The 26,144-nt window shown below is 36.3% G+C and overlaps 1 protein-coding gene and 1 pseudogene across 1 annotated transcript in view; one reads left to right on the top strand and one right to left on the bottom strand.

The window, feature by feature from the left end:
* The window catches only part of LOC136809733 (GRIP1-associated protein 1-like), a 56,593-nt gene that overhangs the window by 28,634 nt on the left and 1,815 nt on the right, over positions 1-26,144 (top strand). The window contains exons 13-27 of the mRNA XM_067066280.1: positions 682-775; positions 970-1,016; positions 1,646-1,691; positions 2,045-2,140; positions 3,139-3,234; positions 3,592-3,771; positions 4,310-4,444; positions 9,131-9,241; positions 9,925-10,056; positions 13,631-13,730; positions 14,757-14,832; positions 16,475-16,592; positions 17,434-17,547; positions 17,930-18,023; positions 18,501-18,658. Coding sequence (XP_066922381.1) covers positions 682-775; positions 970-1,016; positions 1,646-1,691; positions 2,045-2,140; positions 3,139-3,234; positions 3,592-3,771; positions 4,310-4,444; positions 9,131-9,241; positions 9,925-10,056; positions 13,631-13,730; positions 14,757-14,832; positions 16,475-16,592; positions 17,434-17,547; positions 17,930-18,023; positions 18,501-18,658 — 1,597 coding nt within the window. The remainder of the gene's footprint in view (positions 1-681; positions 776-969; positions 1,017-1,645; positions 1,692-2,044; positions 2,141-3,138; positions 3,235-3,591; positions 3,772-4,309; positions 4,445-9,130; positions 9,242-9,924; positions 10,057-13,630; positions 13,731-14,756; positions 14,833-16,474; positions 16,593-17,433; positions 17,548-17,929; positions 18,024-18,500; positions 18,659-26,144) is intronic.
* Positions 20,210-22,782, bottom strand: LOC136809739 (lengsin-like; annotated as a pseudogene).

Below are 26,144 nucleotides of genomic sequence, written 5' to 3'. Positions count from 1 at the left end.
ATGTCATCGCTCTTGACTCCTGTCTGAGACTCCCGAGTTAAATGTTAACCATGTTTGGTTGCCCAGTGATTGGGCTTTTCCAGAAAAGAAATTTTACCCCCACTGTTGAGGGGGATAATGATTTTTCGAAGTATCGAACCCTCTGGATATCCTACTTTATTAGTAAAGATCCCCAGGATATCCACTCTTAAAAATATGCTCAACCCCCTGGATATCCTCTCTTATAAAGATGCTTATCCCTGGATATCGTATTTTTTTTTACTTGAAAAGACACTTTACCCCCTGGATATCTGCTCCCTTGTAGATATTTAACCCCCTGGATATCCACTTTTGAACAAAAATTTTTAACCCGCTGGATATCCGATATCCTCAACAGGGGGGGGCACGTACTATTTCTGGAAAAGCCCATTGAAAAGTCCCTGTGGAAAGGAATCATTAGCGAGTTTATGTATGTGTGTTTTTCAGCGACGGAGACGGTAAGGTTCTAATTTGAGTAGATCCTGACCAGCTGAGGAGGACGGTAAATCAGCACTTTTACCGTCCTCGATTTTGCGGGGCGGAATTGCGGGTTTTTCCAAATCGCTTCAGTCACTCTACCGTCCTCAAAAGTGCAAATACATAAACTCGGTATTTAGAAAGATTAGAGGGAATATATTTACCTTTCTGCTTTTTTAATCATAGCTACGTCAAGCTACAAGATGAGAAAGAAAAAATGTTTGAAGAACATCGTAAAGAAATCGAAAGGCTCAAAGAAGAAAACAAGCTCTGTGAGAAGGTAAGATAAGTTTAATACAAATATCCTCCGGGAGCTTTAATATAAACACTTTTTTGAGAATACTTTAAGTTTTACACCAGAACTAAGTTTGTATGAGTTGAGTTGAGTTTTTATGAGTCAAATTATACTTTATTTCTTGAGTTACTTTCAAAATGCTCGACTTTTAGTGAATGTCAATGTTATTTCCTTTCTAGAAAAGCAGTCAAGTAGACGAATTGAATGGAAAACTGGATATTATAAGGTTTTTATGCAATATGATATATATGCTGTATTCATGGGCCCCGTCTACGGGTTAGAGCCACGGGGGCCCTCAGTTTTTGTATATTAATTTTTTCTCACAAAAAGCTTTGTTTTATCCAATTAAATAGCGTTTTAGGGTGTTTAGTAGGTGCAAATAGTGAAAATAATTTCTTCCTCGCTCCACTAAAGTTTCGCCGGGGACCACGAGGAAAGTTTCAGGTCGAGTTGAACAGAGGCTTTGTTCCTGTGAAATTGACCTGCCTTAATTCATAAGTAAATTAATCGTGTGGGGTTGGAGTGTCAACAGCATGTTGTGTCTTTAGGAAAGATTGCATATGGCTTTCATTCATACTCTACTTCGCGTGGTCGTATATCACAAATCTTCACAAGTCAAGATGACGTCATTTCTAACGGAAACACCCGAAAAAAGCAGAATTTAGACAACTGTCTTTCTATTTTTTAGTAACAGACAGTTGGTATATTCCGGCTTTTCTCGGTTGCTTCCGTTAGAAAAATGGCTTACACATATCAAGAATAATCTAAACATTCCACTGTAGTATTTCCTCCATCCTGGACCATTTTATGCCAGTTAACCCACTTTAAAAAAAAATTTGTCTTCTTCTTGTTCAGGACAGAAAATCAAGCTTTACAAAGTGAAGTGATAGGTTTACGTGAGGTATGTAGTTTACCGTGAATTCTTTAAGTATCTTAGACACCGCATGTAGCTGATGTATTCAAATGCAAACTCCTTTCGGAACAACGAGCTCTTTATACACTCGATACTTCAATCAAGTTGAACTTAACTTAAACATATTCCGATGTATAAAAACTTTGTTGGAAAGAAAGATTTAAAGTTAAGCTAAATCTTCTCTCCTCCAGGCTCCAATCCTTCATATATAACAATTTTGAGGTGAGCGTCAGACAACCTCGAAAGACCTTGAGACATATTCTGTCGAGTCCGTGTCTAAATCTGGAAACTCAATTATATGTAATTTATACTCTTCATTGTGTACCATGTCAATTCTGTAGAAAACGAAAGTGGATCAAACATTGAAAATCACCGAACTTGAAGAATCCATCAATAAAATAACCAAAGAAAAAGAACAGTTATCTAACGATTTATATGTAAGTTCAACTGCTGGCATCTTCTAATGGGTTTTTGTAGAGGTCTGTGATTTAAACTACACGTTAGTGGTGTGAAATAGGGAATAATAGGGTTTTGTAGAGGTCTGTTATTTAAACTATACGTTAGTGGTGTGAAATAGGGAATAATGGGGTTTTGTAGAGGTCTGTGATTTAAAGTATACGTTAGTGGTGTGAAATAGGGAATGATGGGGTTTTGTAGAGGTCTGTGATTTAAACTATACGTTATTAGTGGTGTGAAATAGGGAATAATGGGGTTTTGTAGAGGTCTGTGATTTAACTATACGTTAGTGGTGTGAAATAGGGAATAATGGGTTTTGTAGAGGTCTGTGATTTAAACTATACGTTAGTGGTGTGAAATGGGGAATAATGGGGTTTTGTAGAGGTCTGTGTTTAAACTATACGTTAGTGGTGTGAAATAGGGAATAATGGGGTTTTGTAGAGGTCTGTGATTTAAACTATACGTTAGTGGTGTGAAATAGGGAATAATGGGGTTTTGTAGAGGTCTGTGATTTAAACTATACGTTAGTGGTGTGAAATAGGGAATAGGGAATCCATCTTTTCATCGAAAGGAATGTATTGCGATGATCCAGACCCAAAATTGTTGTATCTGGCCTTATTATTGACCTAAAATACGGTATGTAGTAGAAAGAACGCCAACAACCATCAAAGAAGTGACAAACTTTTTTTGACAAATTATTTTTGCTGACGTATTTTTTGTCCGATAACTAAGTTGAACTTGGTAACAGGTTTCTTACCAGCTAAAGTCGAAGTTATCTAGCATATGACAAAAACGTAGTAGAAAAAGGTACTGAGTGTTCGTTGGTGTGTCACGTGTCCATATATACTAATTCGTTAAAAAAAGCTATATATTTTCACATTTTAGTAAAAAAAAAAAAAAAATTCTCGTTGGCGTTTTTTGTCATTCTACTCAGGCATCAACTCTCTCTCTAGCGAGTTTAATTGCATTTATTTTTCAGGACTTATCAACTAAAAACGAACACAATCGTAAAGAAAAAGAAGAACTAATATTGAAAAATGAAATACTCGATCGCAACCATAAACAAGCTGTTGAAGTAAGTATGAAATTCATGACTTGAAAGTTCATATCGGATGATCTATCGTTTTCAATTTGCGCTAGACCTGGCAGTTGAAATAAATCGGCTTTTTTGTATTTGGACTTAAAACTTTTTTTTTACTTTTCTCAACATAGCTTTCAGAGAGCTACAACTAACTACCCAGCTGGCACACAACGTTGTTTCAACGTTTATCTAACGTTATATAGACGTTGTGAACGTTAGATAAACGTTGAAACAACGTTTTGTGTCAGCCGGGTAACTCAACAGTCACCTCCCAGTTATACTTACACAACACACGCATTATCTTTCCTACCTTGACTTAAACTTCATATTCCTATCCCCTCAACTTCTTAGCTTGCGGAGAATCGCAAAATGTTACTCGATCAAACGTCTGTTGAACGTCAGCAGGACGTCGAGAATCACCAGAGGAAAATTGAAGAATTGAAATCGAAATATGAAAATGACATCCAAGACCTGACCAATAAGAATACAGAAGAAATAGAAGATCTAAAGAAACAACTGGTCAATCTTAAGGTTCGTCTAATTAAAGTTCTCTTGGTCCAATCACCAACTTTTTAAACGCTACGTCGCCCTTAAAGTTCTCGAGATTTGGTGCTTTTAGATGGTAGCGGCGCTATAAAGACAAAATACTACTATAGATAAATCAATTTCAACGACTTGGTTTTAGATTTTAACTCCACTTCTCAATCTAAAGATTCTTAGTCTATATATATTTAAGATGTACGGGGATATGCCAATCAAAGGTAGTATTAACAACAAAAAATTAGCCCCTCTTAGGGTGTTCAGGTAATGGTTTTGTGGTAAAAATTGTAAGAAATAAGGGTTCACTTTTTCTGCAAACTTTGGCCACAAAAAGTTGAGGAAACTGAAAGATTGCCACTTCAACGGTACACCCCGTTTATTGACAAGGGTAGTACTCTTATGGGTTGGAAAATTTTCGAAAAATTAACAAGCGGGGGGGGGGCGTTTATTTGGCACCACCTAAGAGTACATACCGGGGGATTAGGTCCAGCATCTATTGAAAATCACGAAATCTTTTTCTTCATTTTAGAAATTGAAAAAAGAACTGGAAGACTCCCGCAAAGAAACGGAACAGAAGACGATGGAAAATGAAGAATTAGCCAATCAAATTGTTTCGTTAGAAGAGAAAAGTGGATGGCTTGAAAGAACACTCAAAGAAGCAGAGGTATTTTTACATATTCGTATATCATTATTAAGTTTGTCTTTCTATATTTCAGCACTACGCAACTAGTGTTATTACTTTTATCTTGCGTGTGTGCCTGGGCGAATTCTGTATTTGATTTGTTCTCTACGGGATGTTCAACCTCAATGTGTAAAGAAATTAGAAAACTTCGCAAAGCAAGGTGAATAAACGATTTCTAATAATTACTAACGATCAATCGTAAGCTCCAAATACCCGCCCTAGACAGAAGGGTTGTTTCCCTGAAGCCGATATTATATTGATGGGAAAACCGGCAGTTTCATAGGTTAAGAAAAGGAGTATATATTCTCCTCTCAGTTCAAGAGAACTTGTTTTGCGCCGGAGTTACTATCATTACTATGATAACATTCTTGTGACCTTCAAGATAACACAACATAAGATATCAGGCGCTGACTAAATCATATCTAGGAAGTACTGGAGAAGTCGTATACTCGTACAAGGAGAGGTTGCCGTGTTGTCTTTGTCATTTTGACTGTCCAGCTTATCGAATTTTGACAACTATAGTAGTGAATACAACAAGATTCTTGAGCTGTTGTTGGATCATTAGAATTTACCAGGAACAAGATACTAACTTTGGAGAAAAATTTTGAATATCAAACAAGACACGAGACTTGTAGGAATTCTTGGTTTAGCTACACTACATACTTGAGTAAAAAAAAAAGACGTACAAAATTATAAAGATCACCACCAGATTGCACCACGAATATGGAGCGTTTCCGATCGGCTATTTTGCTCATCTTCTGCATAACCGCTTGATTGCAACCACAAATGTCCAAGCGTCCGACGCATCAATTAAAGAAGACAACTGCAAGATAGAGGCTTACCAGATCTGTGATGGCGAATTTCATAACACTCCTGCAGCTTACGGATCTTGCTGGAAAGCGCGTTTTGAAAGATGTTATTTTTCTAATATTAGGTCATATTTAAGGAGCACAAATGTTAGAAATAGTATGGTTTGTCTCAATAAAGATGAATACATATGTATTATAGTTTCGGAGAGTGAGGTGTGCTTCAACGTGACCTATGTTGTTTGTTCTTGTTGAAAAACATTCGAGTAGTAAAATGGAAGCCGCGTGTTAAAAAACAATTAAAATCGCATTCGCAGAACGAATTCCTATAAACAATAGAAACAATCAAAATAATAGCCAATATATTTGTTATTTTTGTTGTTTTAAAATGTTGTTTTGATTTTGTATCCTGCTGTATACAGTGTATATTTACAAATTTCAAATAGACTTTGTTGATCCTTTATAACCCTGTTTGGAATGGCGACCGACCACTCTAAAGCTCTAAAAGAGCAGGCCAATTTCCCATCCGAGAGAAACGATGATCGACCTTTGAACTGCCGCGTCCTTAGTCGAAAAGAGCACTTTGTAAAGAGGCCCGGAATTCCCGAGTTATTTTTTCTGAGTTAAAAAACCGAGTTACGAAAAAACCGAGTTATCCCGAGTTATGACGTCATTTTTGGAATTTAGTGGCGTCATTTTACATTCCATAACTCGGGAATTTTTGCTTCCTGTAACTACCCGAGTTATTTTCCATTTTTTAACTCGGGAATTTTTGCTTCCTTTAGCTTTCCGAGTTATTTTTGAATTTTTAACTCTGGAATTTTTGCTTCCTTTAGCTTTCCGAGTTATTTTTGAATTTTTAACTCGGGAATTTTTGCTTCCTTTAGCTTTCCGAGTTATTTTCCATTTTTTTAACTCGGGAATTTTTGCTTCCTTTAACTTTCCCGGGAATTTTTGCTTCCTTTAGCTTTCCGAGTTATTTTTGAATTTTTAACTCGGGAATTTTTGCTTCCTTTAGCTTTCCGAGTTTTCTTCATAAAAAAAACACCAGCTTTAATATATTGATCGAAACCACAAGCACACCACAAATTTACTATTTGCTTGAATAGAAGAAGAATTTTGTGAATGAGTTCTATGCCCGGGGGGGGGGCTACTAAGGCAAGTACAGGTATATGCACGTAAAATTTTACTTAAGAAAGACCTTACAAAAATTTGGTGTTCATTCATTCGCTTACGTTACGTTTCTTCTTCGTACATGTGACAACGAGAAAAAAATCGACTTCAGCATTCACGTAAGGCTACGCAAGCGAGGAAAAACGCTCGAATGATACATTTCGAACGTAAAAAGTAAAAAGATTTGATAACCGTTTTAATGGCGTCATTTTTAGAGGGCTTTACGAACGAAATCATGCTTTTACAAGTAACTTCAGTTCAAGTAACATGTGAACGCAATAGGGACCATTTTTTTGTGCTTGTGGTTTCGATCAATAGTTTAAAGCTGGTTGATTAAAAATAACTCGAAGAGCTAAAGGAAGCAAAAATTCCCGAGTTAAAAAAATGGAAAATAACTCGGAAAGCTAAAGGAAGCAAAGATTCCCGAGTTAAAAAATGAAAAATAACTCGAAAAGTTAAAGGAAGCAAAAATTCCCGAGTTAAAAAATGGAAAATAACTCGGAAAGTTAAAGGAAGCAAAAATTCCCGAGTTAAAAAATGGAAAATAACTCGGAAAGTTAAAGGAAGCAAAATAAACTGAGTTATAAAATGTAAAATGATGTCACTAAATTCCAAAAATGACGTCATAACTCGGGATAACTCGTTTTTTTCGTAACTCGGTTTTTTTGACTTGGAAGAAATAACTCGGGAATTCCGGGCCTCCTTTGTAAACGTTACTTAATGATTTACTTGTCTTTTATTTCACGCACGTGCACAAAACATGCCCGGGAAATGGCAATTTTACACCCCGGAAAATTCCAAGCCGATGAAATTGCCATTTTTGAGTGAGGTTTCAAATCTCTCTTTTCAGACAAATAAATCCAACCCCTAAAATCACTATTTCACATCTCAAGAAAACATAGGCCAGGGAAATGGCCATCATCTTGGGGTCGGGAGCTTTTGCATAAACATTTTCACAGGGTTGGAAAATGGCTAAATTCGCCCCCGAAATTTAGTCAAATTATAATCGATAAAAAATCTCAGGGCTCGAAAAAAATTCAACCCCAAAAATGGCATTTTCCCAGGCCTGGGATTTGAAGATTATACACCTTTTAAACACGAGGGAGTCTTTTTACAAAGGGTTTGTTAGTTTTCAATGGCTTCTTTGTAAATCCTATTGAGAATTCTCCTTTCTCTTTATCTGATATTCCGATGGCGTTTTTTTGTGCCCGCCCACCTTGAAGTTCTAAAGGGGCGACTCAATTTAACATCGGGCGGGATTGGAGGCGCTATTTGTTTTTTCGACAGTAGACGGGCCCTTTTTCCGCTAGCTTAGATTTCGATTAAGCTCGACTGGTTCAGAAAATCTCTGCTTCAACTATATGTGAAATGCTAGTTTTAAATTATCCGCGTCCAAAAAAAAAGAAGTAAACCCCTGAATCGCGGATTTTCCTTACTCTCAGTACAGATCAGTAAGCCATTAATACACAGGGAACGAGGTCGTCTTGATTACTGATAAAGGTCTCAATCATTTGCTAGGTTTCTGACGTTGTTGAGAATTTTTGTCATTTTATTCACTCTTTGAGGTTTAAAAATATTTTTGGATTATCTCCCCTAAAAAGTTTAGAATATCCATATTAAAAAACACCGATCTTATAAAAAGGCGTGTATGTGAAAGGGTTTCACGGTCAGCTGGCCCTCCAATCTTGGAGCTGAATAAAATAAGAAAAGAATGAGTTTTCGGACGTACTACCGGGTGACCCACGAAAAAGTTCGGACCTTTCTCGGCGTCTTGAGACCGAACAAATGTCACAAAGTGCTCGGAGTTTTGGTATTTAAAAAGTAGATATCCTAACTTAAAATTTGAGCTATCACTTTTTAAATTTGACCAGCTAGTTCTCTACTTATGACCTTTTAAACTCAAAATTCACTTTTCGGAAAGTGTAAAAAATACGTAAAAAAGAGGTATTAAATTAATGCAATAAATTAGAAAATCTCTTATAAATTGACTTATTTAACGAGTTTTATGACATTAATAATTATTAAAAACACCTTTGAAAGTAGTTTTTGTTTAAAACAAGACTAGTTTTTATCAAAATTGGCACTTTCAAGGAATTTTCTCAAAAACTGTATATCAAAAACGTCTAAAAATACCTAATTTGATACCCCTTTTTTACCTGTTTTTTACACTTTCCGAAAAGTGAATTTTGAGTTTAAAAGCTCGTAACTAGGGAACTTGTGCGTCAAATTTAAAAAGTAACGGCTAGGATTTTAAGTTAGGATATCTACTTTCTAAATAATAAAACTCCAAGCACTTTGGGACATTTGTTCGGCCTCAAGACGCCGAGAAACGTCCGAACTTTTTCGTGGGTCACCCGGTATATAAACCACATAACACTCTAAACCACAATATTCTCATTGCTTTCATGAATTTTTACAACCATGTTATTTTCACTGTTTTGAAGGTAAAAATTAAACGATTATCCAGATGATTGTACGTGAACTATACAATACAATAAAAATTGTTTACTGAAAATGAAAATGTTCAGAGCTATGTGAAAGATTGTTTGTACCAAATTTCAAGGGCAATAGGACCAATAGAACTTGCTACGTCAAAATTTGAATCTTATCGACACTTTTTTTGGAACACCCGGTACAACCACCAATCTCTCTACTGTTTATGAAATGACACGTTTTTTCATGCTTACAGGAAAATCACGCGTCGACGATATCAAATTACGAAGAAGAGACGAAAAACACAATTGAGCAACATCAAAAGGAAATGGAAGAACTTCAACACCAAAATGAAAAAACTGCTCAGGTAAGATGTTCCACAGTTGTAACTTTTATGTTGACATATGAAATCTCTAAAAATTGATTCTTATAGACGATGTTTACAAAAGTTCACTAGGGGAAAATTAAATTCAATCTCATCTTCCTCTTAATTCCAAGCGATTCACATCCGATGATCGTCGTCTGTAAGGCGTTAAACAGACTGTAATGTTATTGTTTTTTTCAAGAAATAAAATTTTAAATTGATTCAATCTCATCTTCATGGGCAGAGTTGAAGTTTTTTAGTTCTAGAGATTTCGACCAAAACGGTATAGTGAGTATAGCATTAAGCTTAAAGCCGACGTACGCAGTAAGCGAAAGCGTAAGTCTATTATTTGAATGACGTCATTTCTATTGTTCTCCGCGTAAAAGGGAGGAGTTGTCGACTACAGTATTTGGAAAATTTGGATCACCCAAAAGGGCCAGATTCAAACTTTCTACCTTTCCCAAGCAAGAAAAAGTGAAACCTTAAGATTTGAGCCACTCCGGCGTTTGTGTAAAAACTACGCGGGTCACGCGTTTAAGATGGTAAATAAATGGCAACATTCCCATCCAAGAGTTTCATCCCTAGCCCCCTCAGGGTTGTAAATTCAACGGTACATAGTATAAGCCCGTTCTTTTCACATTCCAAATGCTTAGGTCCAAAGGTAAAATATCGTTTTGTTATTTTAGGGATTGGAAGAAAAAATCAACGAGATTGCAAACGAGAAAACTGAACAAGAGAGCTTGGTAACTAAGCTAACACAAGCAGCTAAAGATAAGGAAGTCGAATATCGGATCGCCAACAAAAAGACGGACAATTTGGTAAGACTTGTTTCCAAGCTATGAAAAATTCAACTATAAACCAAAAAGTTTCAAAGCTATATAAGGGTTGATCTTTAAACGTCTTAAAAGGAGTAAGATAAGTGTTCGCTTTTAAAGTCATCCGGGCAGACTCGGAGATTGATAAGAAAATTTGTCGGACTTTTTTAAAACCATGATTCTATAACTGGAGACATGACTGAAGCTCAAATCGAGACTCTATCAGAAAAAGGCACAGGTTTTGCACTTTTATCCGCAGGAGCCTGCGGAGTACCTCGTTTCTCTTTATAGATAATAATGATTTCCTCGTTTAAGAAATGTAATGATAACAGCCTCTGAAATCGTGTTCCGCCGCCGCCTGCGGAATCGCGGATATTCGTGGATATCCTGCGGATTTCCTCGTTTTAGAAATGTAATGATAACAGCCTCTGAAATCGTGTTCCGCCGCCGCCTGCGGAATCGCGGATATTCGCGGATATCCTGCGGATTTCCTCGTTTCAGAAATGTAATGATAACAGCCTCTGAAATCTTGTTCCGCCGCCGCCTGCGGAATCGCGGATATTCGCGGATTTCCTGCGGATTTCCTCATGTCAAAAATGTAATGATAACAGCCTCTGAAATCTTGATATTATTTCAAATTTGAATTTGTACAAAAATTATTTGAATGAGAAGGTAAGCCTTTGTTGATTTTATCAACTCTTGATACGAAATTTTTTCGAATTAAAAATTGCATAAATTTATCATACTTCATTACCCTTACTCCAGATATGAATTATAGATAAAGATTTAATACAAGTAATCCAAGTAATCTTTTAATGTTTTTTCATAACAAGATATATTGATCAAAGCTATTTTTATAAATAATAAATCACAAACATTCAATAAATAAAGAAACCCTACAAAACCAACGTACAACCGGAAGTTTAAAGTTTCAGAATGCATACAACTAAACTGGAAAAGAATAGAAAAAATGAAATCTAAAAAACAAAAAGATTCTTAAAAAGTTTAATTAGAAGGTCTCATTTCATAATAAACCATTGTTCAAATGACATCTAATTTATCATAAACATATTTATAAATCAATATTTAACAGTCTATATTTCTTTCTGAGGTTCTCCTTATCGGGACATGTTTCATCGTCCAACGAATAACGTTTGAACGATATCGATTGAGGGGACACTCTTCCAAATCCCAGATACTTTAGTCAGGCAACAAAATTCATGAATTATAAAGTTTGTTAACCCTACCTCGAGCCGGGCTTTTTTGGAGCATAATACGCCGGTGGCGAAAAAGCATCATGTAATCTGTCAAGGATATCAGGCGGATGATGAATTTAAGAGACGTTAGAATTTAAGGATATCCGCCGGACTTCCGCGATTCCGCAGGCGGCGGCGGAAGATGATTTTAATAGACATTAGAATTTAAGGATATCCGCCGGACTTCCGATTCCGCAGGTGTTGGCGGAAAGATAGATGTTTTAAGAATATGCAGGCGGCGGCGGACGAGATTTTATAGACGTTAGAATTTAAGGATATCCGCCGGACTTCCGCGATTCCGCAGGTGTTGGCGGAAGATGATTTTAATAGATGTTAGAATTTAAGAATATCCGCTGGACTACCGCGATTCCGCAGGTGGCGGCGGAAGATGATTTTAATAGACATTAGAATTTAAGGATATCCGCCGGACTACCGCGATTCCGCAGGTGTTGGCGGAAGATGATTTTAATAGATGTTAGAATTTAAGAATATCCGCCGGACTACCGCGATTCCGCAGGCCGCGGCGGAAGATGATTTTAATAGACGTTAGAATTTAAGGATATCCGCCGGACTTCCGCGATTCCGCAGGTGTTGGCGGAAGATGATTTTAATAGATGTTAGAATTTAAGAATATCCGCCGGACTACCGCGATTCCGCAGGTGTTGGCGGAAGATGATTTTAATAGACATTAGAATTTAAGAATATCCGCCGGACTACCGCGATTCCGCAGGCGGCGGCGGAAGATGATTTTAATAGACGTTAGAATTTAAGGATATCCGCCGAACATCCGCGATTCCGCAGGCGGCGGATGATTTAAGTTCTCAACTTCAGTTGAGCTAGAATTTCAGAATGTTTGTGAGTTTGTCCACAAACTTTGGGGCAGCGTAGAGAGCGGAATAATTGGTTTACGGAGCTGAAATTTGACACACGCCCTCGTTATGTTAAAACTTAGGGGTAGTTTTTTCATTTTTTTAAATTTCGCTTTTTTTCGCGAGTTATTCCCATTTTACCGGGATTTTGCGCTTATTTAACGTCATAAAAGTCAAAATAATTGACGTCAAAAAATATTTTTCAGTTTTTTTTTAGATTTTGACGTAAATGAATTTCTTGACGTCCAATATCTTTTTTAACTTTTCCAACTGTCAATGCCTTAAATTTTCTCTTGAATTTTGCTTTAGATTTCTATTCCGATTTTGGTTTTTTCCTGAAATTGTACGATGAGCCTTCTCTAATCCCGCTGTATCCTCTGGGTTTACAATTCAGCCCTGCTTTATTCCGAGTAACCATCACTTTTGGATTACAATTTTAAGCCTTCCCTAGCCCTGATTACTCATCACCCTATGGGTTTACGACTTAGCCTTCTCTCATTCCAATCACCATTCACCACGGGTTTACAATCGGCCTTCTCTTATCCCTAGTACCCATTGCCCTTTTAAAAAAAGTGTTTACAATTGGGCCTTTCACACGTATACTGAAGTTGAGCCCAGTGCTTTAGCACGTTACAGTACCTATGTATCTATTCCGTAATAATGGAATGATGGTATCATTCGAGGTTCGAGGATATGTTAATTTCCGCCGGATCCTCCGGAGAGGAATGAAAAATCCGTGCCCTAATGCTCTATCATTCATAAGTTTTCTTACATGGGTACAGTTAAAATTGAATAATAAGCGATTTAAGTCGAAGGAATAGTCAGATGGTTTGACATATGCGGCACGCAGATTCCTTCATAGTCCTAAAGCAAAACTTCCAAGTCTTTTTGCCTAACTATTTTCCAAAGTTGAGATATTAAAGTTAGAAGTTTTTTTGACTTTAAGCAAGAAAACAAAAGAATCTTAACGTAAGAACAGTGTAAGAACCCATTTTTAGAGATTTCAAATTGTCATATCTAAACTTTAGAGAAAAGTTAGACAAAAATATTTGGATGCTTCACTCAGAACCATTGAAGGTTTTGGTTAGGCCATCTGATTATCCCTTTAAAGAGTAATTCATCTGCGCAGGGTATTTTTCAAGCACTTTTTTACCACCGTTGTTAATTCGGTCGCGGCAGAAACTCAATTCCAAATTGAGTTCTCAAACTTAAAATCGCACTTGGAGGAAGAACTTGAAGAAAAATCAACTTGATGTTTTTTTTAATCCGAGTTAGAATTTCTAGGCTATTTAGATGCATAAGAACACCTATTTAGGACGTTCACAGGGCAAAAATTTTCTTCCTTGCCAAACCATGGTTAAACCACAAGTAATATTATTGCATTGAAGCTTAATTTTTCAGACGGTGGTAAGGAAAAATGCTTGGAAAATACCCTTTTTTTCGCTTACACAGGTGAAAGACTTGAAACGGCAACTGAAAGGTGAACAGAAAAGAGCAGATCAACTACAAACCAAATTACAAGACTTTATCCAAGAAATTAAAGTCAAACAAAGTAAGTATCCCACAATGAAACATCTAAAGCACAGAGTGGAATAGTTCTTCCGTCTCAAAAAAATTTTCGTTTCAGTAAAGTCATATACTGTAAAAATTCTGCATAATTCACCAAAAATTTCAATAGTGTGAGACTTTGTTGTGTGCAATCCATTAATTCCGTCTCACGCGAACATCCCACAGATATCTCATATAAAACACTAGATGGAGCAACTCCGTCCCTATTTGAATCAAAATAATCCGCCATCTTTGATAAGTAGACCATAGTTCGGTGTCGGCAATTTGATCGATCAAGCCTATCTTTCACACGAACTATGACCTGCTGTGACCTGATTTCAGCAAAGATGGCGCATTATTTTGCTTCGCCTGTCATTGCTTGGGAAATACAGTGTAGCTCTATCTAGTGTTTTACATAAGATATCTATGGAAGATCCTTGCTTTGACCACTGAAGACAGTACCGAATAAAGTAAACCAACAATTTATGACGGACAGTTACATAAAAAATTCCAAGTGGTTCGACAGACTAAATTTTGAATTGTAAATTTAGAAAGGCTTTTTCCAACCAAGTCAAATTTTTCCGCAGCACAATCTTATCTTATCAATCATCATCTGTCATCTACAATCAGTGCCATAACATATTGGCAATTTTGGCTATTTTAACACTTTTCGAAAATTGAAGTTCGAGCGAGAATTACAATTTCGTGCCTTCAACTTGATTTCATCGATTATTTCGATCGTGGAAGGATTTATTGGTTTCTAGGCTATATTTCAAGCCCTACTGGACCATTTTTGAACTTTTGGATCCTAAGGTCCTAAGTCTAAGTCTAGCGTTAAAATTCTACCCTTCCAACCTAACTTAGAGCGCTTCCAAATTGTTTGTGGTCGCAAAATTTCGTAGGGAATTTCCCTTTTGTGCCAATTATTTTTTCACTGATCGTAGCATCTCATTGGTACTCCATCTATCTAATCTCCGATGTTTCTGAAAATTAAAATCTGTACAGTTTGCAATGTTTTCTATATTTCCAGCATACGACGAGATCTTTAATCCCGAATCGTTACAACTCAAAACAGCAGCCATGACTCACAAGAGGACAGATTCAGGGTAAGGTTTTTCTATTGCTGGGGAGCTCGGTCGGTAAAGCATTCGCCTTACATTCCAAGGGTTGTGGCAGGGGGCGTGCAGTTACTACAAGACATGATGTGTAGTAAGCGTCTTTTCAGCACTTTTTTAGGACCACCGCCCATTGCAGTTACTACACCAGGGTAGTAACTGTTTTCTAGGAAAAAATTCAGGTACCACCCCATTTTCGGGTGGAAATATGAAAGACACCACTCCTATGCAACCTTGTGACATTGTGAAGAAATATTTATGTTTACTTTCACTTTTATTTAACAAAATGAAACAACAAAATTCTCGAATTTCTGCTGTGAAAAGTAACCCATACATAAGGAAAACTCCCAAGTTGACTGTACTTATTTTTAGCAGTTTTAAGAGGCCTTGTCAAAATATTTTGCGAAAATCAATTAAATAATACTTTTCATCTCTTCATCAAAATATGAATTAATCTGAATCAATCATAAACTACACAAAGAAACCTAATGAAACATCTATTTAAACTTCATAAAAAAACAAATATAAATGTTGAACCAAACTTAACTTGCAGCTATTAGTTCTGAATTGCCAACTGAAATGTGCCAATATATAGATTATCAAAATTAATTAAAATTCCCCAAATGAACGAATGAAAGTGGTTATTTGGCAGATGACATATACAGGCTTGCTAGCAGTCCTTGTGGCTTTAGTCCTTGTGATTTTTAGACTTCCAAAAACTTCAAATGACTGAAAATGGGTGAACCTTCAGACACACAGGTGGTGGGTGCACCAGAGAGCTCTGAAAAGTTGAAAAGTTGTTCATAATTGATTAAACAATCCCAAATATGATTTAATTACATGTCTTCTCGAAAAAGTTGGAGAGCAAAACTCATTGAACCTTCAATCTTCAATCTCAGACAAAAAAATAGCCTGAAGACTTTGCAAAAATTCATTTCCTTCAATGTCGAGTGGATTTGGCTTCTGTAATTAACCCCCGAACTCTCCAAATCCAATAAAAACAACATTGGCCCTGGTAAAAAAAAAAGGGTTTTCAGAGCTTATTTTGAAAAAACAGCAGTTACTGTGTAGTAACTGCTTTCAAATTTTTTGAAAACAGTACCACGATAGTAAGTGTCATACTGTCTTGTAGTAACTGCGTGCCCCCCCCTGGTTGTGGGTTCGATCGTCGGTCACGAGCAACTCAGCGAATGAGTAGCTTAGCTAGCTTGGGTGATCTGATCTAAGCGGTTTGTTACTGTGAGTTGAGAGCAGGTGGGGCGCTCCACTTTTGTATTCGACCTCCCAGGTCTGATGCAAATACAAGGGGACCCTCTCACTCCTGGCTACGCCGACAGCCACCAAGTGAATATGCTTGCTTACTTTTTTCATTGAATTGAAAGTTCTGAAAGTGCTAAAAGCGAATCTTCAATCTTCCCAGGTAAGAATACGACTGCAACTAAGACGATGGATTGAGACTAGTTGCTTCTTTGTTTTGAATTGTACACATGAAATCTGATGACTTGAATGGGAGGAGAATTATATAGAGTATGCCCAAAAATTATAACTGTTTGTAATGTATCATCTATGCTCGTTTGATTCTTGAAAATATATTACCAATAACAAAGGTCAACAATATTTTCTTTTGTTTTAGAAGTCACATGTCGGTTATCTCCTCAACCAGTGGAATTGGTTTTGAAGTGGATGCACCAGCCGAAACTTCTTCCGCGACCGCAAACTCTTCCAGCACACCGAAAGTCTCCGCTCTAAGGGTAGGCTTTGAGTTTTTGAGGAAACCTCTCCGACTACATGTTTTTTATAAGCAAATGTCTACCCTTATTACAGGCTCGTATTATGCTTAGCATTCTATTATTCTCAAACAATAGAGCCATTGTTCAGGTACCAAAAACTGAGCCAGTATATGCTTATAAACGTTATATGCTTATTAAAGAAAAAACATGTATTGGGGGTAGTTTTATTTCCTCGTCTACTTGAAACTCTTCGAGCATTCCGAAAGTCTCTTCTCTAAGAGTAAATATTGTTAAGTTGAACAATATGAACTATACATTTTCCATAACTCAAATACTTGTTTTCTTAAACATCAGATGAAACCCTTATAAGCAAGACTGTTTGTCTCGAATTATCCATAACTCGTCCTCGTGCGTGGTCGAGTTATTCAACTCCACTGTAGCTTCTCTTTATTCTCAAATATTTCACGGCATTCGCGCGCGGGCGACTTCCTTAACTACTGACAATTTATCGAGTACAGTAGACTTCCTTTAACTCGAACCTTTATATAACTCGAATGTTTCCTTAACTCGAACGAGTTTTCTCGTCTCTTTAATTAGCAATACCTTATTAACTAATCTCTATAACTCGAAATTTCTTTAACTCGAACAAATTCGTGTTCCCTGTGTGGGTTCGAGTTATGTAGACTGTACTGCATGTCCAGTTTGATCAAATCTTTTGTTTTTGAAACTTTGTGGTTGGCTTGCATGCCGATGATTTTATCCATGGACGAAATGCAGATAATGAATCTCGCTAACCAAAACCAATCGACACAAGACAAGATTGCAGACTATTGTTTCCTTTAAACTCTCTTTCTAATTTTAGGCGAGTAGCCCAGCGGAAAGTGCGTCAAGTTTAACAGGTCTAACTGACGAAACTATGGACCTAATAAGTCGAATCGCTGATCTCCAACAAGAAAAATGGAAACTAGAGGAAAAGGTATTGTTATTTCTATGTAGCGGCCGTAGCTCAAGGGAAGGGGTTTCAAACCTCCACCCAGGTTGTCATTCCTATCCCGAAATTATACTTGAGGCCTCTCTGCTAACAACTAATGAGAAGGGTCAAGGGTAAGTGCAGGGAGAAAGAGTTGCCTCAAAAATCACCTTCAGGAGCACAGTTAAGAAAAAGGGAGACTTCGAGTTGCTTTCGACTGCGGTCTTCTTACTGACTTTATATGTATTGATTCTTTGCACCTTAAATGAAGAAGATGACTTCTGTCATTTGACGCCCGTTTTTCCTTTTAAACTGGAACCCAATTTCTTCATCTTTTAAGGCCCCCTTTAAGGGTCGATAGATGTTTAATGATATAATTTTCACATAGGTTCGACATTTAGAAGAAAATGGAGCTGTCATGGCGGATGATTTGATGCAAAAAGCATTGATCATACAGACTTACGTCATGGAAAATAAGTCAGGTTTGATATGATTTTTTTTTATCTTTGTTTTTCCTTGTTTAGACCGATGCTTCACTACAGTTTTATCTCTCTCTAGTTCGATCTTCATGGGACCAAAACTTTTCTTCAAATTAGAGAAAGATTCCGAATTACAGAGATGAGAGGATCAATACTCTAGTTCGAATTACAGAAAAATTCGAATGATAGAGGTTCGAATTAGAGAGAGTTGACTGTATCCTTTTTAACCGACAGCTCCTGGATATCCGGTCTTAGAGTAGAAGTTTTACGCTCGAAACGAAGGAATATATGACGTAGCCTGCTCCAGTTTTTTTCTATCACTATCTTCGAACTTTGGTTTAATGCTTTGAGAAATGACGTTGTTCTTGGGGCAGGGGTTGATCTAGAAAGAGAGGTAGATTTGAAATTCTTTTATAGACTTTTCTTGAAATACTTAAAATTTTTGCAGACCACGTTTTCTAGTTGTTTTTCATTTTTCAGTTGATCCATCAATGAACCGACAACGCACTCAGACGCTTAAGGAGAAGATGATCGACAAATTGAAACTTGGAAATAGCGAAGAATTGAACAGAGAAATAAACAATAAAATGCAAAGGATGTTGGAAGAATCGCTAGCCAGGAATGCACAACTACAAAAAGTAAGTTTAGATGCATTTTTTTCTAAAGAATTATCTTACTCCATTTTCCGGGGTAAATTTAGCTTTAAACTCAAAGCTTTTTTTATAGACTGGGTGGCGCGATTATAGTGGCCCGGGTAGTAAATGGTAATGCTTTTGCTTAGGCAGACTGTAAAATAGTGCGCCAGATTTTCGTTGTTTTTGCCAGGTAAAAAACTTTATATAGAAAATATAAAATCTGTTATTGCTGTTTGTATCTCATTCTTAATTATATTTTTCAACTTTTTTTTTGTCATTTGGGTTTTAAACATTTTTTTCAAAATGGCAACCTCGTCAAATTCTCCTCGTAGATTTACTTCACTGGACTCAGTGCCATCAAAACTTACTAGAAGGCAGAGTTCAGCCAGAAGTAGACTCTAGTCTAGGGTAAATTTAAGGGAGTAGTACATGGATGGTAAAAATACAAACTCACATTATCCCGTAACATTATTATATTACACCTACATTAAACTGTATAACGAGTATTACAAACGACTCCAGTCTAGGGGCTACAGATCCCTTCTAGGATGAATATAGTGAGATTTGGTTGAACATTTTTATTAGCCACACTATAGACAGCCAGTGCAAAAGTTATCAAAGTTAATGCTAAGGGTGGGCAAAGTTTAAAATCAATGGAAAAATTTTATAGATTTAAAGTTAAGTTGTACTAGGTTTAAAGAATGGTTTTTAGAAATTTTCATTTTGTCCTCTAATACGAAAAGACCCTCGATATAATATTTTTCATAATTTTTCAAAAATTAAGTTAAATACTTTGTCTGTAATTGTGCCAAAATTTTCAATTTTTCATTCGATTCGTAATAGTAATGATATGACATTGAGGGAAATTAGGGATTAATACCCCGAGTTTCATTTTGAAATAGTTTGAAATAGCTCCAACGAACTGAAAAATAATCCATTATACAACAATATTATTGGAACGAGGATTCTTCATAAAAATTGTATTTTCGGCTCCTTTGCAAAGACGCCTGTATTATTATCAGCAAGTATCCAAGTTCATAATCAGTGCCATTATTCTTTCTTTCGTATCTCCACACAAAATGGTCACAAATGAAGTGTTCAAATTAGCTATATGGTTCGTATTCGGATATGCTCTCCCATTCTATCTCCTCAAGTCCACGAAACTCATTTCTGAAAAGCATTTGTCTAAATGTTCGCGTTTTTGTTTTTAGAATTTTGCCATAATAAAAGAACAACATCATCCAACAGCTTGACAAATTCAACAAATTCTTCTTTGTACTTTGTTCTTGTACTTTTCCTCCTTTGACCAGACAGCTATACTCAAAATATTTTTGTATCAAATACTGTTTACTTTTTGTGATCGAATAATGCCAAAAATATTCGAATGTTTTGGAAATTCGAACGTTCATTTCGCGTGAAATTATGTCAGGAGAAAATGGTTTTGATCAAAAATATTCAGGCGGGAGCGGGGTATTACAAATCAAGCGGGGTATTACGAAATAATACCCCGCCGAAGGATAAGGGCACGCAACCTAAACAAAATCAGTCATATAATTATATTAGGAATAGGAAATTCTTCGTTTTCACATACAAAAATATAAATACCAAACAGTTTAAAGAAAATTTCCCGACTTTTTTTCGATAATAATCCCATCGTGCGTCGTCATTCTCTTTCCATCGCTTGATTTCATCTTTCTTCATTACAGTGTAAGCCTTCATATAATGTTCACCAAGCTCTCTTGCAAAAACTTCATCCGCTTTTAAACACTCCAGAGCTTCTTCTAAACTGGATGGTAGGTTTTCAACTCCTTCTGGTAGCTCTTTTTCTTCGTAAAGGTTCCCCTTAAATGGTTTGGATTTGGGTGGAAGATTTCATTTTATGCCGTCCATACCAGCTATCAGACAACCGGTGGTAACCAAATATGGATTACTGCCAGCTCCTGGCATTTGATTCTCAACATATGTCGATGACGGGCTACCATTTTTACCACGAAAACCCACGGTTCGGTTATCGAAACCCCAGGAATTATTAGTAGGTGCAAAAGTCATTGGTTTGCACCGTTCGAAACAGTTCATGGTGATACATTGCAAAGCTGTCAATGCTTTTGAATGCTCTTGTAAGCCTCCTAGCCAGTTCTTGCACACTTCCGATAGTTTATCATCTTCCAATGTATTTGAGAACGGGTTGGTTTTCTTGTCCAAGTCCCACAGTGAGTGATTGAAATGGCTTGAGCAGCCAGATTCTCCTGGGTACGGGTTTGACAACGTGCTTATATCTACAAGATGCAAAAAAATGAAATTTATCCATCAATCAATCCCACATGTTGAAGAGGATTTTTTCAAAAACAGTTGAAAATGTTGAGGATATCGGATATCCAGGGGGTTTACGATTTTTTACAAGGGAGCAGATATGCAGGGGATAAAGTGTCTTTTCAAGTAAAAAATACCAGGGGGTAAGCATCTTTAAAGAGAGGATATCCAGGGGTCTTTACTAATAAAGTAGGATATCCAGGGGGTTCGATACTTCGAAAAATCAATATCCTCAACAGTGGGGGTAAAAAAATTAAAAGAAAGTTAAAGAATTAGAGAGCGTCAACTGTATCTAAATTATCTAATATAAGCTTTATAGATATTTTCTAAGCTAAATTAAATATTCCATGCTGTTCATGAAATTACATTATTCTTTTTACGCCGGCCTTGATTCCGCAACAGGCCGGAAAAAAAAACGGCAATAAGAGCTGACGTAAAAGAGGCGATAAGGTAAAGAGAAGGAGTGGAAAAAGAGAATTATGATGCCAACCTGAAAGCATTATCAATAGCGGTCATTCCAAACTCGGGAACAAGAGTGAGTTCATGTTGACAAGGGTCAAATTCCGCTTCAAATATTTCCGGCATGATTCCAATCTTGCGTAAATTTCTCATCGTATCATAGACGATTGTTCTCGTTTCATTTTCAACAGATTAGAAGTTATTATCATCGAAAAGAGGCTTCAATGTTTTTGCGTCCACCAAGTAGAACTCGTTTTCAAAAGTGCTATACAGTTGGTAACCCATCGCCTCCAGTTTCTGGAGTTGGTTTTTGCATTGCCATCGTGAAGATGCTTGTTGAATACCAGGAAGGGCGACATCGCATAATACACTTGCTGTACTGTCTAGCCACGGCAAAACCTAGAAAAAATAAAAATGCTACAACTATCCACATTTTTATAAGAACCAACAAACTCTGGCTGAGACTCAGCTTTTGTTCTTATTAAACTCGGTTTTAAAACGGTTAAGGAGTTTCTTAAAATCAGTGTTTCAGTTCATTTGTAATTGTGCGTAAATCCGATTAATCGCGATAGTCGGGTTTGATTTCCCGATCTTCCCGGTTTGTTTTCCCGATTTGGTTTGCGTTTGCGCTTGCACTTACTAGGATATACTCTTTTAAATTTTATGTTAGATATATTAAGAAAGGCTGACCACGATAAAGATGTTTGCGTAATGGTTTGCTATTTAAAAATGAGAATTACCGGAGTTTGCAGCCAGTTATTACGGCTGTTTTATTTTGTTAGGTGAGCCTAATTTTAATTGCCCTTGAAAAGTGTATTTACTTAATTTTGTGTCTTACCCGAAAAGTGTCCAAATCAGGCACTTGATCGATACACGTTTTCTTTTTTTAAGAAACTAGTTTTACCAAGCAGCCTTAATGTTTCTTAAGAAATCGGCCTTTTGAATCTTAAATGTTTTTTACATGTTTCTAAACTTTTTGACATAATCAGCCTATTTTTGATGCAAAGATTGGAAGGTTCTAAAAAAACCGTTTTAAAAATGTTATTTTCTCATTCTCAGCCTCAGCATGTTTCTTAGATGTTTCTTAGTTTTTAGGCATTCTGAGCCTCATGTTTCTTAAAACTGTGTTTCTTAAAAAAAAAAAAGACGTGTATTTATAATCCAGTATTGAGTACAAGCGCACCATTGATCTGAAAACTTAACGCAGCTGAACATGTCTGGATACCACTTTTATAATCAAGCATGAAGTGTTGGGAATCAGCGATGATGCATCTACTGATACCACTCATATCCACAAATTCCATTTGAATGAATTCAATGTTGTCTTTGTTGATTTCTCGGACTACTTGTGATTCCATGATGACAATGTTTTTTTGCTGTTTCTAAATATCTGATCTTGAAGAGATGAAAAGGTTAGTCATTTCTATAGCCTGGATATCCAAGCTCAAAAATTTAGGTAAACAAAAATTATCTCAACATTCAAAGCTCTAAAATTATAGACCTTGGTCTCCCTAGAGAATGAAAGTGCAAACCCATGCTTCCAAAACTCTCCTAGCCAACCCAGGGCAGCCAAACAAAAGTTAATAAAAAATAAAGGTCTAAAGATCTAAAGACATTTAAAACATCCAAAGTTTTTCACCAAAGTCCATAAACAAGTTTGCATCACCGCATGACCAACCATGTTTTCTTGGAAAATGAACTCGCCTCTGTTTCTTCTTATTCATGTTTTCATGTAACAGAGAGCTGTATGTTCACTAGAAAATGGTGGGTTACCCTATTTTTGTTGGAGGATTTCTCCACGCCATGTAGATCGGCCCTTTCGGCTTTAGCAAAGTGAGCGCAAGCAAGCGGACTGCATTCTGATCTAAGAATGCAAATTGCTCTAGGGAGACCAGGCTGTAAACCAGAACGTAAAATATCTAAAACTAGACTGTGAAATAGTTTACAGCCTGGATATCCAGGCTATCTAATTATCTGATCCCCTTGAAAAGATAAAAAGGTTAGTCATTTCATGCCTATTGTGAATGCAGGACGGATATGTTTTGAATAATTTGACTGGTCGAAATATCTCAGTTTTAGCCGAAAAAAAGGAATCTACGAAACCAAACAGAAATCGTCAAAAGCAAATGCACCAATTCTTGAACTTATTTAAACAAACCTACAAATTCAAAAAGAACTGAAAATACAGCGACGATAATAAATTAAGCTTTAATAAAACACACCTCTTACACACAGGATACTCACTCACGTCTCTCAGTGTTGAACTGATTTCTATGTACAAATTACAGTTTATAAATATACCCTAATCTCCCTAGAGAATTGGTAAATGACGTATTAAAAGAACATGATTTGGGAATACAAAACTGACTACTGGGTGGTTGTTTGCATGTACCTGCCTCTTTATTGTTATTTTAGGCAGTTTTGTTTAATGTATAATGTTAAGTTGATTATGTGCATATTTTGCTTGTCTGCCTGGGTTTCCAAGAAAGTTTTAAGCTTCTGTCAACAAGGGTTCACTCACAGACAGTATCAAACAAACTGTATCAGGCTGTGCACTAAAGTATCACAGGAAAAAATTTTCGATTTCCAAGGTTGGAAATTCAATATTTTTGGGTTGGAAATTTTGGTTTTATAATTGAAGGTTGGAAATTTGAGCGATTACCTTAAGCTGATTTGGAAAACGTAAATTACCCATAGGTTTTGTAGAATAAACCAATGCCCTTGAAAAATCAAGTGAAAAAAACCCATGTAGAAATGACAATTTTCCAAGGCTGGTTGGAAAACATGACTTTTTGGGTGGGAAATTTTTATTTTCCAAACAGTTTGGGAATTGAAAAAAAAGGTCAAAAATGGATGTGAAAATACATATTTTTGTAAATTTGATACCTCAATTTGAAAAACTAGACTTTTTGGGTCGGAAATTTGTGTTTGTCCCAAACAGTTTGGAAAACGTTAAAAATCCATGTGGAAATTACATTTTTCTAAGATTGAGATCCTTTCTTGGAAAACTAGACTTTTTGGGTTGGAAATTTGTGTTTCTCCAAACAGTTTGGAAAACGTTAAAAATCCATGTGGAAATTACATTTTTCTAAGATTGAGATCCTTTCTTGGAAAACTAGACTTTTTGGGTTGGAAATTTGTGTTTCTCCAAACAGTTTGGAAAACGTTAAAAATCCATGTGAAAATTACATTTTTGTGAAATTGAAACTCTTTCGATTGGAAAACTAGACTTTTTGGGTTGGAAATTTGTGTTTCTCCAAACAGTTTGGAAAACGTTAAAAATCCATGTGGAAATTACGTTTTTCTAACCATTTTCTGCGCATGTCCTTGGGAAAACCACAAGCGATTTTTCGCTCAAAACTGTTTTGATGTATAGCTAACCAAGATATTAACGTCTATTCACGATAAGTGTGCACTCTTTTTTCATTTACCTATAACTTTCGAAGGAATTCTTCAATCTTTATAAATTTGGTATCATTGGAAAGATATTAGTTAGTGGAACAATTTGAAATAAAAAAATCTTTAAAATAATTCTAAAAATGAAGATGAAAATGAAGAAGAAAAAAATGAAGATCTTATAGAAAAGTGCTATAACTATCATTTTCACTGAAGTGAAACCTTGATTATCGAACGTCATCACTGTGAAAAAATTTCTCAAAAATAATCATTCAGTCAAAAGATATCAAACAAAGTTATAAGCTAATTGACGTCTAAAAACGCTGTTTTCTGCTGTTTTCTGCTATTTTTTGGGGTCAATCACTTATCAACTTTGTATCATAACTTTGTATTGAATAAATATTTTAGTGAAATTTCTTCACAGTGATGACCTCCAAAGATCAAAAAATCTCTCCAGTGAAAATAAAGGTTATAGCACTTTTCTACAAGATCTTCATTTTTTTCTTCTTCATTTCATCTTCATTTTAAGAATTCTTTTGAAGATTTTTTTATTTCAAATTGTTCCACTCACAAATATCTCTCCAACGATACCAAATTTATGAAGATTGAAGAATTCCTTCAAAAGTTATAGGTAAAAGAAAAAAGAGTGCACACTTATCGTGAATAGACTTTAGGCTATAGTGTGAGCAGTCAAGCTGTAAGTTTCCGTCAGGTGAGGCGTCTCTTCGGAGCGGCCTCGGTCAATCGCAGTGAGTTCGCACAGTGAAGCACATAGGGTACTTGTGTCATAGTTTCAAATAGTGCCCTGCTGAGCTGTGTGAGTGATCTAAGATCTACCACGTATCTGTGCGAACAATAACGAGAGATTGACCGGGAGCCATCGAGCCTAGGCTAGCGAGTGACTGTTCATAAAAACAAAAACCTTGTTTAAGATCTCTTTTCCACATCTCTGCCATCACTTTTTGGATTTTGGCTTTTTCAACCTGAATTTTCGAAATTTCCAACCTTGCTTAGCTTGGATTTTGGCTTTTTTCCAACTGAATTTACAAAAATTCCAACCTTGTATTTCGGCTATTTTCCACCTGGATTTTTGAAAATTCAAACCTTATTAAATTTGGATTTTGGCTTTTTTCCAACTGAATTTTAAAAAATTCCAACCTGGTTAAATTTGGATTTTGGCTTTTTTCAACCTGGATTTTTGAAAATTACAAGCCATGGAAAATGCAAAATTTCCAACCTTGGAGAATGTCCCACATTTTCAGGTTGGATTTTCCATTGGATTTTATCTTTTTTCCAACTAAGAAAACTTGAAGTTTCCAACCTT

Source organism: Clytia hemisphaerica, unplaced genomic scaffold, assembly GCF_902728285.1.
Source record: "Clytia hemisphaerica strain Z4C2 unplaced genomic scaffold, Clytia hemisphaerica genome assembly, whole genome shotgun sequence".
Classification (NCBI taxonomy): Eukaryota; Metazoa; Cnidaria; class Hydrozoa; order Leptothecata; family Clytiidae; genus Clytia; species Clytia hemisphaerica.
The sequence above is the reverse complement of the archived record's forward strand: the minus strand, read 5'-3'. Positions and strand labels throughout refer to the sequence as shown.